General features: G+C 30.8%; 1 protein-coding gene and 1 pseudogene across 2 annotated transcripts; one reads left to right on the plus strand and one right to left on the minus strand.

Annotated features, from left to right (window-relative positions):
• Positions 1-3,305: 3,305 nt before the first annotated feature.
• LOC112758657 (protein NAR1) lies at positions 3,306-9,863 on the minus strand. 2 transcript variants are annotated; one of them, XM_025807370.3, is made up of 12 exons: positions 9,446-9,863; positions 7,721-7,883; positions 7,482-7,555; positions 6,462-6,615; positions 6,029-6,215; positions 5,283-5,409; positions 4,938-5,115; positions 4,794-4,843; positions 4,543-4,714; positions 4,250-4,376; positions 4,071-4,162; positions 3,306-3,933 (listed from the first exon to the last, which is right to left on the minus strand). In XM_025807370.3, the coding sequence occupies exons 2-12, from the start codon at positions 7,841-7,843 to the stop codon at positions 3,781-3,783; spliced, it is 1,437 nt and encodes a 478-aa protein (XP_025663155.1). In that variant the 5' UTR covers positions 7,844-7,883; positions 9,446-9,863; the 3' UTR covers positions 3,306-3,780. The 2 variants fall into 2 exon arrangements, with proteins under 2 accessions (XP_025663155.1, XP_025663154.1); XM_025807369.3 differs by having other exon boundaries at positions 4,071-4,165.
• LOC112756891 (protein NAR1-like) lies at positions 9,455-20,517 on the plus strand (annotated as a pseudogene).
• The last annotated feature ends 1 nt before the right edge of the window (position 20,518 follows it).

A 20,518-nucleotide genomic window follows, 5' to 3' on the forward strand; every position in this document is an offset into this window, starting at 1 on the left:
ATTAGCATTTGTTTATTGTGTTTATTTAGGTAAGTTTAAGATAATAATTTTTTTTAGTTAGTTATTGGTTTAGTTAAATATAAATTAGTATGTAGTTAAATTATTAACAATTACTAATTTACTACTAAAACATCATAATTTTCTAACTAGAGCAACTAATTTAGTAAAATCATGCTAATTTTTTTGTTAATTGCCAAATTTAGTCATTACCATCTTAACCTACCAATTAATTAACTATCATTATTAATCATTTATCACCAGGGACAGACATACGGGAACAAGTGGAGGCCTCGACCCCCCAACTTTTTTTTAAAAAAAATTAATAGTAGTAAATTATTAAGTATGATTTAATTATTTAAAAATTTATTTAATATTTAGTCTAGTATAAATAAGGGTAAAGTATATTTTTTGTCTTTGAAGTTTAATAAAAGTTTTAAAAATACCCCTAAATTTTATTTTGTTTCAATTTTGTCCCAAAAATTTTCGATTTGCATAAAAAATATCTCTCTGACGGCTAATTTTTCAAAAAATTTAAGACCGATTCAACAACAATTTTATAAGAACAACCCCTCAACACAAGCAAATCAAACATAATTTTCATGCATTATTGTTAGATTTGTCTTAAATTTTTAAAAATTTAGCCGTCGAGGATATATTTGATGCAAATTGAAAACTTCTGGGACAAAATTGAAACAAAATAAAACTTAGGGGTATTTTTGAAACTTATGTCAAATTTTAGGAACAAAAAGTATACTTTATCCTATAAATAATAGTCTAGTTCAACCTAAATATTAATGATTTCTAATATCTAAAAAGTAAGTAACAATATTTAAAAAATATGAAAAAGATATTATTACTAATATTTTTTAATTAAATAAAACTTTTTTAAATCCCACAAAGTATATTCTTTTTTTTTTTTTGTGATCGTCTTTTTTTATTCATTTAGTATTAATTCTCTCTGTTTCAACTACTACAACTGAAAGATCTTTTTTAGCTATGAATATTGTGAAGAATGACTCAGAAATAAAATGAAAGATGAATTTCTTGTTAATTGTCTTTTAATTATATTGAAAAAAAATTGCTGAAAAATTTGACACAAATTCTATTATCGATGAATTTTATAATGCCAAGAATCGACTACTTCATTAGTAAAAAGTCTACACATATTTTTTACACTTTAAAATATATTATCTATCGGTATATTTTTGTAATACATCTTACATTATATAATTTTTTACATAATTTTTTAATATTATATATGTCATTGGCCCCCCATAATAATATTTCTGGATCCGTTCCTGTTTATCACCACTAACTCAACAACAAATATTAATTCAAATCACACAACTATCGTACATAATTTTATTAAATCTAATTAAAACAAACAATTTTACTAACTCCAATTTACTAAATAATAATATTTTAACTTCTAAATTTAATTGATTATCCGAAAGCTAACTATGAACAATGAACAAACACATTGTATTATATTTTACAAAGTCTCATTTTTAATCAAAATCATCAACATTATTTCTAAAAATTCGGCACCCATTTACTTTATTTACTGTTACGAAAAATTTCTTTAATTTATAAAGTTATAATTTCCAAAATTAATTATAAAAGTTAAATAATTAATTATAGTTTCTAAAATTATTACAAAAAATTCTAAACATATAATTTTTATTAATCTATCATATTACTCTAACTCAAATATTATCATTGATTAAAATATTCTCTAACCATATTTACATATATATTTCTAACTATTATTTAAACATATATATTCTTAAATTTCTATCAATAATAATAATAATAATAATAATAATAATAATAATAATAATGTCAGCATGTTTCTAACTTGAACTACTAACAACAACAATTATAATTAAATTTCTAGCAATAATAATTATATTTCTGAATAATAATAATAATAATAATAATAATAATAATAATAATAATAATAATACTGCATATTCCTAAGTTAAAACTACTGCCAACAATTATAATTAAATTTCTAACAATAATAATAATAATAATAATAATAATAATAATAATAATAATAATAATGATAATAATGTGACTGCTATATATGTTCCTAAGTTGAACTATCTCCAACAATAATTATAATTAAATTTCTAACAACAATAATAATGATTCTGAAATATAAAAAAATTTAATAAATACACTTACATAATTATCATAGCTGAGATAATTTACAATATGAAATTCAGAACGATCAACATCTCTATATTTTTTCTTTTTTGGCATTTCAGTTTGTTTTGGATGAAGCAGAGGCAGCAGAATTTGTTGAAGGATGAAGAAGGGGAGAGAATGGCTGCTGGGTGGGGATGAAAATGAAGGTTTGAGAGGGACTCAGAGGTAGGTGTGGATGGAGTAAAGGGGGTATGCTGGTTAAGGGGGCACTGTCCTGGGGACAAGGCGCCTGCGACACGTGACTGCAGTGAACAACTCGTATGGTCCGTGTTGTTGTGAACAAGTCGGACCGTCCGATTAGGCCCCCCAACTCGCACCGTCCGATTTCTCTTCTGCTGACACCACATACAAGTAAAGTACACCTGATCCCCATGTCTTGTGGTGTTGAAGCTTTACGTGTTTTATTTTACTGTATTAATTTTACTTACTATATTTTGTCATATTGTAACTTGTTAATTTAACTTACTATATCTTTTTGTATTTTATCTCCTCATTATTCAACATCTTAAAATGTTGTTTTATATCTTATCATGTACATTCTACTTGATATATTTTGTTACCTCATCGTGTTATTCAATAGGTTATTGTGTTCATTTTATTTATCATGACAGGTTATTGTGTTCATTTTATTTATCATGTCTTATCGTGTTTTGTGTTTCAATATATTGTTTTATATCTTACCACACATTTTATTTATGAAGTCTTCTCGTCTCTTATATCTAATCAAAATATTATGTATACATAACTTATCTACTAAATTAGTCATTATATATATGTTTAATTTATTTTCAATGTCTAATTTATATTCTAACATATATCTGATATTCTGATTTGTTTATATACACATATAGTATAAATAATTTTAACATCATAATCAACATTTCATCAAACTAGTGAATATTAAAAAGTGAAAAAAAGATTGTTTCTGTTTAAAAACGGTTTAAGTTTATGTACATAACAATTAAAGAAGCTTACAACAAAAAATAGCACAAGACCCCATAACCTCTTATTTGACTCTATAGTCAAGATTTACTTGGTTCCTTACTTTTCACATTTAAATAAAATCCACCACCTATATGTGAACACAATGATGAAAAATCAACACCAAATTACTTTCATTTCAATGTTATTAAACTAAACTGTCATTATACATTAATACATGAAATGAACCGTAAAATGTATTGGAACAATACACAAAGCAGTATGTTTAGTTATCTATACATTAAAATTATTGACAAACCTAGATCCCACAAATAATAGTGGCTCCAAGGAAAAAAAGCTAAATAAATATCTAAGTGATTTTTCCATTTGCAATCTAATTAGGTTAAGACTTAAGACTTAACATGAAAAAGGATATACAATACAAGACTCACGGGTGCTGACTGGGTTTGGTATAAATATGGAGGGTGTAAACTATATATATACATAAGAGAAAATCTGTCTACTACCAAAATTGGATGATGATGACCCTTCCGATACCACAAAATTAATTGAAAAAAAATATTGGGAAAAATGTGCTGTTCCTTCCAACCCCATTTCTGTTCAAACTTCGCTTCTGAAATTTTCTCACCAATTATGCAATTGAGAAGTAATGTTTTTCTCGACAGGATGGTACTGTGTGTGAAGGTGTCTCTTGGCTTTATCGGAGCCAGGCTGCTCGAGCCACTTGTCATATAAGTCTCTTACGATGGGGTTATCGAATGGTTCTGCTACACGAACCTAGCATATACAGAAATTTAGTCATTCCCTGATTCAAATGTTGTAAGCAGCAGAAAAATGCAAAACAAACTTACATTACAAAACTCCACAATTATATCATTCATGAAAACTAATGGCAAGTTTGCATCAGTTCTTACATTTTCCATGTAAACAGTTTCCAACAATTGGCTCAATTCTTTGGGAGATTGCCCTTTTTTTGGTTTAATTTGACCTCCGCCATTCAAGCAACCTACTTAAAATCAGTAGAATGTTAAATCAACATATAAATAAAAGCTCCATCAAAAAACATTTCAGATGGAAAGGAAAAATGCAATACCTGAAGGGCAAGCCATGATCTCTAGAAAATGATAGTCACATTTACCAGTTTTAAGTTTTCTGACAACATTTTGCAGGTTCCGAAAACCATAACAGAGAGCAAATCTCAACACTATTTTCCCCTCCACCTGCACAAACATTAGAAAGCAATTTATATCACTATATGAAGATAATGATATATATTCCATAAATTGTTATTATGCATGAATATGCAATATCTTAAATACTTTGACAACCTTCATATACTTGAGCAATAAAAAAAAATGCTATATAAAAATTTTCACAAGAACTTGCCTCAAGTGTAACTTCCTGAAAATCCGAATTCCGTATATTTCTAAAGTTCAGAGGGCCATCAATCTGTCTTCCAAAAAGAGTTTTAGCGGCATATCGGAAAATTGTTTCTGCATAACCTCCAGAGCTCCCACAGATCCCATAAAGGTAACCTTCTTCATTAATATTTGTCAACCTGCATGAAAGTGCATCACATCTAAACTATTTCACAAACACAAGAAACTAAAAGATAGAAGCAGTTTTTAGTTTCTTACGATCTATCCAAAGGAGATTCTTCTAGGCTTTGAAAATCAACTTCTTTTAACTGGATTTAGAAACAGAGCAGAAAATTATTCACAAACCATTTGATAGAAGTGAATGAATTCACAAAACTAAGGAGATGCATGGAGAATACTAACCTGAATCAATTCCAAAACTTCTCCTGTTGTCAGTACAGAATCGACCTCTGTCACCATGTTATCTTCATTCCCACTCCCTTCATCATGGGACTCCGGTTGGATAACAAAGTCATCCCTAGCAGCCTCAAGCTTTTTATCATAACAAGGCATAACAGTGACGTGGTAAATTTCTTCAGGCCTGTAAAAGAATATTTCCAAGCATTTCACTACATAGATAACTGAAAAAGATGGCTTCCTATTCGTTTCAGCGTGACAAAAAAAAATTAAGACATCATATATTATCATAAAAATAATAAGGGATAATTTCATCAGTAGAAACTTTATTATGTTAAGTGAACACCCTACCTAAGCCCCATATCTTGACATAAATAGTGTTTTATGATGGCTCCAATTGTTTGTTGTGGACTCTTTACTTTTGAAATATTTGGTAAAACAAACGACCCAAGTTGCTTCTCTGCATAGCAAATCCAACCTGAAAATATATGTTAACATCACAACAATCAGTTAGCATTTCTCCCTCCTACTTGAACCTTTACAAAAACATATTCTAAATATTTTGAAAGTAAATTTTTCAGTTCCCCCTTCTTTATCTCAAACTCCAAATGCAATACCACAAGACCACTATTAACTAAAAAAAGAAGCCATTTTTCATTTATTTTTTTATCAAAACACAGAAAAATTTACAGTATTAATAACTTAAGATCCCAGTTAAAGTTCCTATTTCCATATTCAGTATCAAAACAATTGCAAATCCAATATTTTTTCAACACTTCTCCAAGAAATATTAAATATAAGCCAGCCAAGTACTTTCACAAATCACAATCATATATCGTTTTGTCCAACATCCAGGTATATGTGCTTGAGAGGCAATTTTCGAGTGCATTTGGTTGAGTTAAGAAAAATGAGTGTTTTTTTATGATATAGTTTTCAGTAAGAGTATTTAACACAAGGTACTTTGTTTAGCCCGTAGAAAATGCTCTCAAACTTTTATTCTTTTCAAAAATATTTATATGATTCTTAGAAGTATAATTAGATTAAACCAGGTCTTAAATGTAGCCGTTACCAAAACTAATAGAGTTAAATTTATATACCTGGACATGCAGAAGCAATCATAGGTAGGCTCGACTTATTCTTCTTATCATCAAACAGTTGATTCTGTTTGTACCTTGACATGAATTCTATACAAGATTCAATAAGGGTTAAATCTCTACTGCAACTTGTATCAAAAATTGCCATAACTCCCAATAATTTGAAAAATCTTGTCAGCTTCTTGAAAACCTGTAATAGTAAATATTTCACATTTAAACCAAGAATAAAAGAATAAGAGAAAAACCTGTAATAGCAAATATTTCACATTTAAACAAAGAATAAAAGAATAAGAGAACAGCAGTCTAATACAAAGATAAACCAAACAAGCTAGAATTCATAGAAACTGAATGTACGAGGCTAGAATTCAAAATGGTTGTTTAAATAATGGCCTAGCTACATAATTCATAGACTAAAAGCGAATATCTAAAGCATCACCTGAAGGGGAGAAATGCCGAAATGAGCTGCAAGGGAGGCCCTTGACTGGGGAGAAACAGACACAATCACTGCTTTTCCCTTTTTAATATTAGATAAAAACTCATCCAAACTTTGTTTCTCCAGCATAACTGTCTCCGCAGACGTCACACAGCCACTGTATTGTCAGACAAGTTCATTATGTAAGCTTACAGAGTGGCCTTATAAGCCATCCCATAAACATAGGGAAATATGTTTTTTTTTTATAATAAAAAATAACCACATCTATGACCTATTGACATTAGTATCTTGAATAGTCATTTATAAAACTTTTCCTTGGTGTAACCCAGATTTTCATGTTTGGCCTTCAGAACCTTCAGGATATTTCCCCATAATTCTATTTTAGAATGCTAATATCTAATCCTTCTATATAAATTTCAGCTTTAATTAATTCTTTATGAAAGATCGAAGTTTTCTTTATGGCGCTAAGGGTTTTGTTTGGATAATAAATAAATTGCTAAGGCATTGGGAAATTCTTACCATTGGGTGTTTAAGGATGTTCCGATTATCAGACTTGCAATTTTCGACTTTTTAAGGAATTTGGAAAGAGTTGCTTTTGATATAAAGAACAACTTGGACTAGTGTCTTAGAAGTAATTTCTAAATAGTTTCATCCAATACACCCTTTATTGCATCTGTTCTAAGAGCCAAAATGAATAAATGCTTCGACATAAATTCAAATACCAAGTCTCCTTAAGCTATTATAAGATTAAGACTCCTAAGCATGAATGGTACGGTTATAGCTCCAACAACAAACTACTATGCCTTTGTATATCAATTCTCTCATAATTCATAGAATGTTTTCATCTTGATGCAAAGTGATCTAATCATTCCATAATCCCGTAGTCCAAAATCCCAATACAGCCCTATCACAATCATAATATTACTAGGAACAGAACAAAAACGTCATGAAAGGTCTAAAAAAAAGTAATACTAATGCTAAAAAAATCACTTCACACTCGCCAAATGTTAAGAGAGGACAAACCTGCATGCCAAACAATCCTTTAGAGAAATCTTAACAGGCTCTGACTGAACTTGCTTGTTTTTGCCAACTAAACCCTACAGTCACACCAATAACCAAAATTATATATAAATAAAGACCCAAAAGAGAAACAATGAAAGTTTCAGCTGAATATACAAAAAGAGATTTTTTTTCTAACAAAAGAACACTTATTTTACTTTCTATAACAAGAAGAGGATTGAAAACTGAGTTGTGGAAATTACCTTGGAATCGGATTTGTTGGCCTTTGCTTTCAAACCCTTGAGCGATACTATGCATGCCTGAGACGGCGCTATGAAATCGTTGAGGTCCCCAATCCGAAGCGCTGCGGAGAATTTTTCCGACATGACTCTTTCTACTATGATCAACAATTTGTAGTTGGGGAAGCTGAAAAAGAGAAGTCCGGTAGCGGTACGCGGTAAGTTGATTGATGATAAAAGAAGAGAGGGTGTCTAAAAAGGATGAAAAGTTCGGGTTTTGGGAGGAAAATAAATATCGGGACGCGCCCAAAAAGTTGGAAAGGGATCTAAGTTAGGTAGGTCAAATGAAGAAGAGGGAGAGAAGTGAAGATGACCGATTCACTATTCATTTGTTCATCCAATACACGGTCGAATTCGTCCTTGAAAATACCTTGTTATCCAAATTAGATTTTTTTTTTAATTAAATTCATTTTTTAAAGATTTTAAATTAGTATTATTAGTTCTTCTATCACTTTTATTGTTCATAGCATCAAAGTTTACTAATATAATACACTAAATGACATCACAATATATTTAACAATTCTAATCAAGGTTCTGAAAACCGGATTAGTCATCAAACCGCTCTAGTTACTGGTTCACTAGTCCAACCGATTCAACCGGAAAAACCGTTTTATAATAAAATAATAAAAAATATAAATAAATGCCCTAAAACATAATTATAATCTAATATAAATCTTAAAATGTCTTCTAAATTTAAAGCACTACATGAAATGTCATCAAAATGTTATGATTTTATCAAAGTACAAACTCAAAAATTAAATAACTAAGGTGTTTATTTAAATACGTTTTGAATCTAACTCTAATCTCATTGTTGATGAGAGTGCAAATTAATAATCATAATACTAACTCTAATCTAATTAAGCAGCTATTGTCCCATCTGAACCAAATTAGATGCTTATATGCTAATAAAGTACAAGTACTACTTGATCCCCTACTAAAAGCAACCAAAAGCATAATTAAATACCTAAGCACACAAAGTAATTAACATCAAGATATTTCCATCTTTGAAACAAACTTAACCAACCAACCAAATATAAACTAACCTAAAGAAATTTCTTATGAACTAACCTGAAAAAACAAGGACAATCTCAATCTCAAAAATCACAACAATTTCAATTTAGCAAATTAGCAAATTAACAATTTGAGAAGAACACAGCAACTCAAAGACAACAATACACAACAACAATTTGCAAATAAACAACAAGAATAGAAAATCCAGCAAATTATATCGAAGCAAAAGATTAAGCTGCACACAGCATAAGAATGCAAAAACAACATGAAAAAGAGCAACACAGCAAACAAACAGCATTATAAAAAAAATAACAATCAATAGCAATAAGAACAACCACTGCAGTGAACAAACATCAACAAACAAAACCATCAAGAACAAACAGCAACAATCAGCAACAATTAACACAACACTGAACAATTAAATAAAAAAATACATCTGAACAACAAGAACAGTTCCATAATTACTGTAAAACAATAATCTAAATTACTCATAACAGAGAAACTAAAAAAATCATTACTCATAACACGAACAGCTCAATAATGTTCAATAACATTCATTACTCATCATCAGTAACAAAAATCAGTCAGCAATTAAATTGATCATGAACGAACAAACTAAATTATATTGATTCAAGAAACCTAAGAAAACTCAACAGAGATAAGCAAGAAATTACTTACAAAAAAACAATGAACAGAACAGAGATTCAGGGTTTCAGATGAGGGAGAGGGAGCTCAGATGAGGGCTGAACAGCGGCGGAAGCTCGGCCAAAACAGAGGCCGAAGCGTGGAGATAACAGCCGGGCTGGAGCAGAAAGAGAGCTTGAGGCAAGCTCGACCAAGCGACGAAGAGGGAGCACCGCGGCGGAAGCAAGGCGATACAGAGGCGGCGGAAGCTCAAAACTGACGGGAAAGCGTGGTGAGCAGACGCGTTTCGACGACCATGGTCGCAGTGCGGACGCCGGCGGTGCAGATCGCGACGGCGGCGTTGGTGCGGCGGCGGTGACACAGCTTGAAGAAAGCAGGGTTGGTGGCTAGGTTTTTTCGAGAGAGGGAAGCAGATGCGTAGGTGAGTGAGAGAGACAGAGAGGGAAGCTTCTTTTTTACTTTGTTTGTTGAAAAGTGAAAAACGGCCAGGTCCGGTTCGGGCCGGTTCGCACTTCGCAGCCAGTTCAACGGTTTTTGACTGATTTTTTTATCAATGGTTTCAAGAGATTAACCAGATCGTAATTGTTGTCAGTTTATGGTTAGCCAGTCGAACCAGTCAATCCAGTCCGATTTTAAGAGCAATAGTTTTATGTTAAATTTTATTAATTTAAAAAGTCATTAAATTTAAATATTTAAAACTTTATAGTGAATTTTTAATAATTTTATTTTATATATACTTAAATCAATTTAATCATGGTTTGATTTCGATTGGATAATTAAATTACCGAACCAATTACTTGATCGGTTTAATAATAGATTCAATTTTTATAATCTTGTTGCTAATCTGATAAATTTATAAATTAGATTAAATTAATTATAAATTGAAAATTTTCAATGTTTCAATATTTTTTTAATTTAAAATTGATTTAATCTAATTACATAAATTTATAATGTTAGCAGCTAGCTAATTAGCAGGGTCTAGTTTATGTTGTGGTTTGTGTGGTGACAATAATTGCCTATTAGAACTGTTATATATTGTGATGTCATCTAGTGTATTATATTAGTAAATTTTAATGCTATGAACAATAAAAGTACTAGAAGAACTAATAATACTAATTTAAAATTTATAAAAAATGAATTTAATTTAAAAAAAACTAATTTAAATAACGAGGTATTTTTAAGGACAAATTTGACTATGTATTAGATGAACAAATGAATAGTGAATCGGTCATCTTCACTTCTCTCCCTCTTCTTCATTTGACCGACAAAACTTAGATCCCTCTCCACCTTTATGAGCGCGTCCCAATATTTATTTTCCTCCCAAAACCCTAACTTTTCATCCTTTTTAGACACCTTCTCTTCTTTTATCATCAATCAACTTACCGCATATCGCCACCTGATCTCTCTTTTTCACCTGACTTCTCTTTTTCGGATTGGGGACCTCAATGATTTTATAGCACCGTCTCAGGCATGCATAGTATCGCTCAAGAGTTTGAAAGAAAACGCCAACAAGCTCGATTCAAGGTAACTTCCACAACTCACTTTTCAATCCTCTTGTTATAGAAAGTAAAATAAGTGTTCTTTTGCTAAAAAAAATCTCTTTTCATATATTCAGCTGAAACTTTCATTATTTTTTTTCTTTTGGGTCTTTATTTATAATAATTTTGGTTATTAGTGTGACTGTACGTTTCAGTTGGCAAAAACAAGCAAGTTCAGTCAGAATCTGTTAAAATTTTTCTAAAAGATTGTTTGGCAAGTAGGTTTGTCCTCTTTTAACATTTAGCGAGTGTGAAGCGATTTTTTAGTATTATTATTACTTTTTTTAGATTTTTCATAATGTTTTTGTTATGTTGCTAGTAATATTATGACTATGATAGAGCTGTATTCGAATTTCGGACTACGGGATTATAGAATGATCAGATCACTTTGCATCAAGATGAAAATATTCTATAAATTGTGAGAGAACTGATATACAAAGACATAGTAGTTTGTTGTTAGAGATATAATGGTACCATCCATGCTTAGGAGTCTTAATCTTATAATAGCTTAAGAAGACTTGGTATTTGACTTTATGTTAAAGTTTTTATTCATGTTGGCTCTTAGAACAAAATGCAATAAAGGGTGTATTAGATAAAACTATTTAGAAATTACTTCCAAGACACTATTGTTCTTCATATCAAAAGCAACTCCTTTCAAATTTCCTAAAAAGTAAAAAATTGCAAGTCTGATAATCGGAACATTCTTAAAAATCCAATAATCAGAATTTTCCAATGCCTTAGCAATTATTTATTATCCAAACAAAACCCTTAGTGCCATAAAGAAAACTTCGATCTATCATAAAGAATTAATTAAAGCTGAAATTTATATAGAAGGATTAGATATTAAGAGTTTAAAATAGACTTATGGAAAAATATCCTCAAGGTTCTGGGGGCCAAATATGAGAATCTAGGTTACACCAAGAAAAAATTTTATGAATGACTATCCAAGATACTAATGTCAAATTGTCAATAGGTTATAGGTGTGGTTATTTTTTATCATAAGAAAAATAACATATTCTCCTATATTTATGGGATGGTTTATAAGGCCACTATGTAAGCTTATATAATGAGTTTGTCTGATAATATAGTGGTTGTGTGACGTCTGTGGATACAACTATGTTGGAGAAAAAGTTTGGATGAGTTTTTATCTAATATTTAATAAAGGAAAAGCAAAGATTGTGTCTGTTTTTCTTTAGCCAAAGGCCTCCCTTGCAGCTCATTTCGGTATTTCTCCCCTTCAGATGATGCTTTAGATATTCGCTTTTAGTCTATGAATTATGTGGGTAGACCATTATTTAAACAACCATTTTGAAATCTAACCTCCTACATTCAGTTTCTATGAATTCTAGCTTGTTTGGTTTATCTTTATATCAGACTGCTATTTTTTTTATTTTTTTTACTCCTAGTTTAAATGTGAATATTTGCTATTATAGATTTTAAAGAAGCTGACAAGATTTTTCAAATCATTAGGAGTGATGACAATTTTCGATACAAGTTGTAGTAGAGATTTCACCCTTATTGAATCTTGTATGGAATTCATGTCAAGGTACAAACAGAATCAACTGTTTGATGATGAGAAGAATAAATCGAGCTTACCTATGATTGCTTCTGCATGTTTGGTGTATAAATTTAACTCTCTATTAGTTTTAGTAACGACTACATTTAAGACCTGGTTGTTTAATCTAATTATACTTCTAAGAATTATATAAATATTTGTGATAAAACTAGAAGTTTGAAATCATTTCCTACAGACTAAACAAAGTACCTTCTGTAAAATACTCTTATTGAAAACTATATCATTAAAAAATACTCCTTTTTCTTAACTCAACCAAATGCATTCGAAAATTGTCTCTCAAGCATATATACCTAGATGCTGGATAAAACGATATATAATTGTGATTTGTGAAAGTACTTGGCTTATATTTAATATTTCTTGGAGAAGTGTTAAAGAAATATTGGATTTGCAATTATTTTGATATTGAATATGGAAATAGAAACTTTAACTTGGATCTTAAGTAATTAATTCGGTAAATTTTTCTATGTCTTGATCACAAAATAAATAAAAAATGGCTTCTTTCTTTAGTTACTAGCGGGTTTCTGGTATTGCATTTGGAGTTTGAGATAAGAAAGGGGGAAATGAAAAATTTATTTTCAAAATATTTAGAATAGGTTTTAGTAAGGTTTCAAGTAGGAGGGAGGAATGCTAACTGATTGCTATGATGTGAACATATATTTTCAGGTTGGACATGCTATGCATAGAAGCAACTTAGGTCATTTGTTTTACCAAATATTTCAACAGTAAAGAGTCCATAACAAACAATTTGAGCCATCATAAAACACTATTTATGTCAAGATATGGGACTTAGGTAGGGTATTCACTCAACATAATAAAGTTTCTACTGATGAAAATGTCTCCTATTATTTTTATGATCATATATGATGTCTTAATTTTTTTTTGTCACGCTGAAACGAATAAGAAGCCGTCTTTTCCAATTATCTATATAATGAAATGCTTGGAAATTTTTTAACAGCCCTGAATAAATTTACCACGTCACTATTATGCCTTGTTATGATAAAATGCTTGAGGCTACTAGGAATGACTTTGTTATCCAACCGGAGTCGCATGATGAAAGGAGTGGGAATGAAGATAACATGGTGACAGAGATCGATTCTGTACTAACAATAGGAGAAGTTTTGGAATTGATTCAAGTTAGTATTCCCCATGCATCTTCTCAGTTTTGTGACATTCACTTTTATCAAATGGTTTGTGAATAATTTTGTGCTCGGTTTCTATTTTTCAGTTAAAAGTAGTTAATTTTCAAAGCTTAGAGTATTTCCTTTGGATAGATCATAAGAAACTAAAAAATGCCTTTATCTTTTAGTTCCTTGTGTTTGTGAAAAAGTTTAGATGTAATGCACTTTCATGCAGGTTGACAAATATTAATGAAGAAGGTTACCTTTTAAGGGGTCTGTGAAAGCTCTGGAGGTTATGCAGAAATAATTTTTCGATATGTGGCTAAAATTCCTTTTTGAAGACAGATTGATGGCCTTCTGAACTTTATAAATATACTGAATTTGGATTTTCACGAAGTTACACTTGAGGCAAGTTCTTGTGAAAATTTTTCTATAGAACTTTTTTATGCTCGAGTATATGAAGGTTGTCAAAGTATTTAAGATAGTGCATATTCATGCATAATAACAATTTACAGAATATATATCATTATCTTTATATAGTGATATAAATTGCTTTCTAATGTCTATGCAGGTGGAGGAGAAAACAATGCTGAGATCTGATCTCTATTATGATTTTTGGAACTTGCAAAATGGTGTCAGAAAACTTAAAACTGGTAAATGTGACTATCATTTCCTGAAGATCATGGCATACCCTTCAAGTATTGCATTTTTCCTTTTTATCTCAAATGTTTTTTGATGGAGCTTTTATTTATATGTTGATTTAACATGCTACTGATTTTAATGAGGTTGCTTGAATAGTGGAGGTCAAATTAAACCAAAGAAAGGGAAATCTCCTGAAGAATTGAGCCATTTGCTGGAGACTATTTACATGGAAAATGTAAGAACTGTTGCAAACTTGTCATTAATTTTCATGAATGATATAATTGTGGAGCATTGTAATTTAAGTTTATTCTGCATTTTTTTCCTTACAACATTTCTGAATCAGTGAATAACTATATTTCTATATATGCTAGGTTCGTGTAGCAAAACCAGTCGATAATCCCATTGTAAGAGGCTTATATGACAAGTGGCTCGAGCAGCTGATAGAGAGATTTATACCGGTTCGAAATTTAACAAAATAATCTCATTGTGAGCATAGTCCAAACCGACAATCAATCCTCAAATCAAACTTTAATTTTGGTTGTCACAAGTCCAACCAATAAAAATAACCGAGAGTATTAGTCCTGGGTCGTTCTCCCTAGGAATTACAATCGAATGCCTAATTATTGGTTATGAGTTTCAAGGGGGGTTGGGTTGATAAAACAAAAAATTAAATGGTAAGAGATGTAAATCAAACAACTAAAAATAATAATTACTAAAAAGACACATTCATGGCAAGGATTGAGAATCAAGACTTTCTATCCTAGTCATTAATGATGATACAATAACTAACAAGAGCTAATCCTATTTCGTCATCTTCAACGTCGGAAGAAGGTACAATGTTATCTTCAACATAGGAAGAAAGTCAAATAGGCCTAGTTAATCTCAATTCAAAAGTCCTAATCAACTCACTAATTGAATTAGCAAGAGATTAGAGTCAATGAAAACAATATTAACTAACAACTCTAGATTACCATTCTAAATTGGGTATCAATGACTCAAGATTGCCTAATTTCTCTTTCCAAGCCAAGAATGCTAAAAAATCTACTCTAACATCCAACCAAGCATTTTGTCAAACACTTGGAAGGCATAAAAGGAAAGCATCATAAAAGTGCAAGAATAATAAATCTACAACTACTCAATGCAAGAAATTAACAATAACAACAAAGGAAAGCACATTAAACATGAAATACCTCAAAATTGCATTAAAGGAAATTGAAATTAACAAAAGTGTTCATAAACATAAAAATGACATAAAAGAGAAATTAACAAAAGGAACTAAGAGAACAAGGATGTAATAACAAGAAATTGTAAGAAAAACTAATTGAAAACAATAATAAAAACCTAAATCTAGAAGAAAATTAAACTAAGAACCCTAATTTTTAGAGAGAAGAGGGAGCTTCTCTCTCTAGAACTAACCTAAGGCATGCTTCATATACTAACTAATTGCTCCCCCCTTGTCCAATCTTAAAATCTGCATCAAATATCCTCATAAATGAGTTGGATTTGGGCCTGGAAAGCTCAGAACTTGCCCCCAGCGTCTTTACTTTAACGAGGTCATGTGATCAACGTCACACGTGCACGTGGATGACGCGTGCGCATCGTTGGCAGATTTCCTCCTCATGCGTACGCGTGGATGAAGCGTGCGCGTGGCCTTGACAAAGTTATCCAAATGCTCATTTCTTCATGAATTCTCCACTTTGCATGCTTTTCTCTTCACCTCTTCCATCTAATACTAGCCTTATGAACCTGAAATCACTCAACAAACATATCAAGGAATCGAATGGAATTAAAGTGAATTAGATTTAGCTATTTTAAGGTCTAAAAAGCATGTTTTCACTCTTAAGTACAAATTAGGAGAAATTCACAAAACCATGTTATTTCATTGAATAAATGTGAGATAAGTTGATAAAATCCCCTAAATTTAACACAAGATAAACTACAAAATTGGGATTTATCAGCAGCTTAGCTCCAATAAAATCAAGAGATACCTTCACAAGCAGTACCATACCATCGAGAAAAATATTACTTTTCAATTGCATAATTAGTGAGAATCTTTCAGAATTGAAGTTTGAACAGAAATAGAGTTGGACGTAACAAAACATTATTTTTCTCAGTATTTTTCTTCAATTAATTTTGTGATATCAGAAGGGTCATCATCATCCAATTTTGGAGTGAGCAGATTTTTTTCTTATGTATATATAATTTACACCCTCCATATTATACCAACCCCAGTTAGCACCAATGAGTCTTGTATTGTATACTCTTCTTCATATTAAGTCTTAATCCAATTAGATTGCAAATGGAAAAACCACTTAGATATTTGTTTTTTTTTTCTTGGAACCACTATTATTTGTGGGATCCAAATTTGTCAATAATTTTAATGTGTAGATAACTAAACATATTGCTTTGTGTGTTGTTTCAACATTTTTTACGGTTCATTCCATGTATTAACTTATAATGACAATTGAGTTTAGTAACATTGAAATGAAACTAACTTTTTTTGGTGTTGATTTTTTATCGTTGTGTTTACATTTAGGTGATGAATTTTATTTAAATGTGGAAAGTAAAGAAGCAAGTAAATCTTGACTATAGAGTCGAATAAGAGGCTTTGGCGTCTTGTGTTACTCTTTGTTGTAAGCTTCTTTAATTGATGTGTACAAAATTTTATTAAACTTAAACCGTTTCTAAATAGAGACAATCTTTTTTCACATTTTAATATTCACTAATTTGACAAATTTTTTTTACTATGATGCTAAAATTATTTGCAACTATATGTGTATAAAAAAAAATCAAAATATCAGATATACATTAGAATATAAATTATATAATAAAAATAAATTAAACATATATATAATGATTAATTTAGTGAATAATTTTTTGTGTACACATAATATTTTTTATTTATTTGTGATAAAAAAATGCATAAATAAACTTTTGGTTCCCATAATAGACACATGATATTTACCTACTAAATTTTACAGACACATAATAAAAAAAATGCATAAATAAGCTTTTGGTATACATAATATTTTTTGTTAAATGTGAATACCATAAGATAGAACACTAAAATATACAGACACATGATTTTCAATTTTAGTTGATACAATTCAAGATATTTTAGTTTCAATTGTTATCAACTTCTTCTATCATATGCGAACATAATGATTAGATACAGTACACGATTTTTTTTAATTCGAACATGATAAGATAAAGCAGCATTATTAGACATAAAATACGACAAGACTTAATAAATAAATTTAGGATAAATTTTTTCGATAAATATAACTTAAGGTATTTAGTTTTGTTCTCTATCGATTTCTGACTTTTTTTTCTACTAATTGTGAGCACCACAAGACACTGACACTAACATGATAAGTTTATGTAATTAGATTAAATCAATTTTAAATTGAGAGGATATTGAGACATTGAAATTTTTCAATTTATAATTGATTTAATCTAATTTATAAATTTATCAGGTTAGTAGCAAGGTTGTGAGAATTGAACCATCATTGAATCGGTCAAGTGACTGGTTTGATGATTTAATAGTCCAGCCGAATTGAACCGTGATTAAACCAGTTTAAGTAAATATAAAATAAAATTATTAAAAATTTACCATAAAATTTTAAATATTTAAAGTTAATGACTTCTAAATTAATAAAATTTAAAATTTAAAATTTTGTAGATTAAAATTCAAAATGTATATAATTTATCATTGAAAGTTCACAAATTCAAACACTAAAATTTACGGCTACAGAAAATCAAAACGCATATAATTAACAAACACATTACATTCCTCCACTAAAAGAACAAACTAGTTTTAAACACTACTTACACAAATTTCTAATTATTGAACCTAAACTTACACAAATTACATAATTTACACAAAATTTCTATTCATATAAGCAACAATCTAATGATACATACAGTTTTAGAATACACAATTAATAATTACAGAACTTAGAAAACTCAGAAGTCATAATTAACAATTACGATCAAACAATCAACAAAATTATTTTAAAAAATTAGCTTAGAAATTTTTTTTTTATCAAAATTCAGAAAATTAACAAGAATAATTAACTCAGAAGTATAGATTAATCATAATTAATTTCAGAAAAAAATTAGGACTGAAGAAGCAATCTAGGAGTGATCATTGGAAAAGAAAAGACAGTCGAGAAACAAAGACGTCCGTGAGGAGTGATAGCCGAGTAATTAAACGGAGGTGACGGCGATGAGGACAAGCGAGTAGAGACGTTTGCGTGGGACAGTGAGATTGGAGAGAGAGAGAGAGAGAGAGAGAGAGAGAGAGAGAGAGAGAGAGAGAGAGAGAGAGAGAGAGAGAGAGAGAGAGAGAGAGAGAGAGAGAGAGAGAGCGAGCAAGCAAGCTTGAAGTGAGAGAAGCCGAGCAGAGACATCCGGGGCGGCGACAAGAACAAGGCCGAGGATTACAACAACGTGCTCTGTATGACACAAAGCCGGCGGTTGACGTAACCCTCTAACCGAGGAGAAGAGTTCGACGATGATAATGGGAAAAGTGGCTGCTAGGGTTGTTGATGGTAAGTGTCAAGTGGCTGCTAGGGTTGCGCCATTTTAAGTTTGGTTCAATTCATTTTTGAGAGAAAGAAGGGGGAGGGGGTGTTGCGCCATTTTGGCCTTTTTTTTCTGTGTTCAAAACGATGGCGTTTTATGTTGAATTTAATTAATTTAGAAGTTAGTAAATTTAAATATTTAAAATTTTATAGTGAATTTTTAATAATTATATTTTATATTTACTTAAACAAGTTTAACCATGATTCGACTCCGGTTGGACTATTAAACCATCGAACCAGTTACTTGACCGATTCAATAACTAGTCCAGTGCTCATAACCTTGTTACTAACTTGATAAATTTATAATTTAGAATAAATCAATTATAAATTGAAAAATTTTAATGTCTCAATATCCTCTCAATTTAAAATTGATTTAATCTAATTACAAAAACTTATCATATTGGCAGCTAGCTAAGCACGGTCTAGTATTTGTTGTGGTTTGTGTGGTGTCAATAGTAGTATATTAAAAGTTAGAACTAGTATATATATTGTGATGTCATTTAGTGTATTATATTAGTAAAATTTGATGCTATGAACAATAAAAGTGATAAAAGAACTAATAATACTAATTTGAAATCTTTAAAAAATAAATTTCATTAAAAACAATCAAATTTGGATAATGAGGTATTTTAAACGACAAATTTGACTGTGTATTGGATGAACAAATGAATAGTGAATTGGTCATCTTCACGTCTCTCCATCTTCTTTATTTGACCGACATAACTTAGATCCCTCTCCAACTTTCTAGGCACGTCCCAATATTAATTTTCTGTTAAGTAACAAGTGTGAGAAGTGTCATGAATTAGTCATACATTGAAAGAAAACAAGGAAGATTAGGGAGTTTATAAGATGAGACACCCATTAACTTGACGCCTTAAGGTTTTGTATTGGATGTGGTGTCTTCTCATTTTATATTCTCTCACTTGGTTCCTCCTTGAAGTCTCCCCAATAGTTAAGAGTTCCCCACAGTGGCCCAACAAGTGGTATCAGAGCCGATAGTTCAATCGGCCTGGTGGTTTAATGAGTATTCAAGGTGGAATATTGAAAGTCTTTCCGGTAAGGTGGTCTAGACGGCGTGTCCACGATATGGTGTGGCGGTGTATTTGATGAACACTCATATATGGTGGAAGAGAAAAAGCTAGAAAGAGGGGAGTTAAGTGTCATGAATTAGTCCCACATTGAAAGAAAACAAGAAAGATTAAAGAGTTTATAAGATCAAAGACCCATTAACTTGACACCTTAAGGTTTTGAATGGGATGTGGTGTCTTCTTATTTTATGTTCTCTTATTTAGTTCTTTCTCGAAGTCTCTCAAGTAGTTAAGAGCTCCCCATAGTAGCCCAATAAGTGGTATCAGAGCTGATTTGGTAGTCCCCACGATGGCCCAACAAGTGATATCAAAACCGATGGTTAATCGGTATGGTAGTTTAAGGGTGTGTCCGGCGGTGTGGTGTGGGGTGTGTTGGACGAATACTCATAAGTGGTGAAATCGGTTTAAGGACGTATCCCGCAGTGTGATGTGGCAGTATGTTGGATGAACACTCGTATGTGGTGGAAGAGGAAGAGTTAGAAAGAGGAGGAGTTGATATGGTGGAGGAGCTAGAAAGAGGGAGAATTGATGTGCTTAATGTGGTGGCTCACACTTGAG

This window comes from Arachis hypogaea, chromosome 16 (genome assembly GCF_003086295.3).
Source record: "Arachis hypogaea cultivar Tifrunner chromosome 16, arahy.Tifrunner.gnm2.J5K5, whole genome shotgun sequence".
In the NCBI taxonomy this organism is placed as follows: Eukaryota; Viridiplantae; Streptophyta; class Magnoliopsida; order Fabales; family Fabaceae; genus Arachis; species Arachis hypogaea.

What these genes read in the sequence shown, in the direction of transcription:
- LOC112758657 (XM_025807369.3), bottom strand. Translation starts at nt 7,843, where the DNA reads ATGTCGGAAAAATTCTCCGCAGCGCTTCGGATTGGGGACCTCAACGAT. An exon ending in TCGGCATTTCTCCCCTTCAG is followed by an intron (nt 6,216 to 6,461) that starts GTGATGCTTTAG and finishes TTACTATTACAG; the next exon opens with GTTTTCAAGAAGCTGACAAG. An exon ending in AAGTTTTGGAATTGATTCAG is followed by an intron (nt 4,844 to 4,937) that starts GTTAGTATTCTC and finishes TTCTAAATCCAG; the next exon opens with TTAAAAGAAGTTGATTTTCA.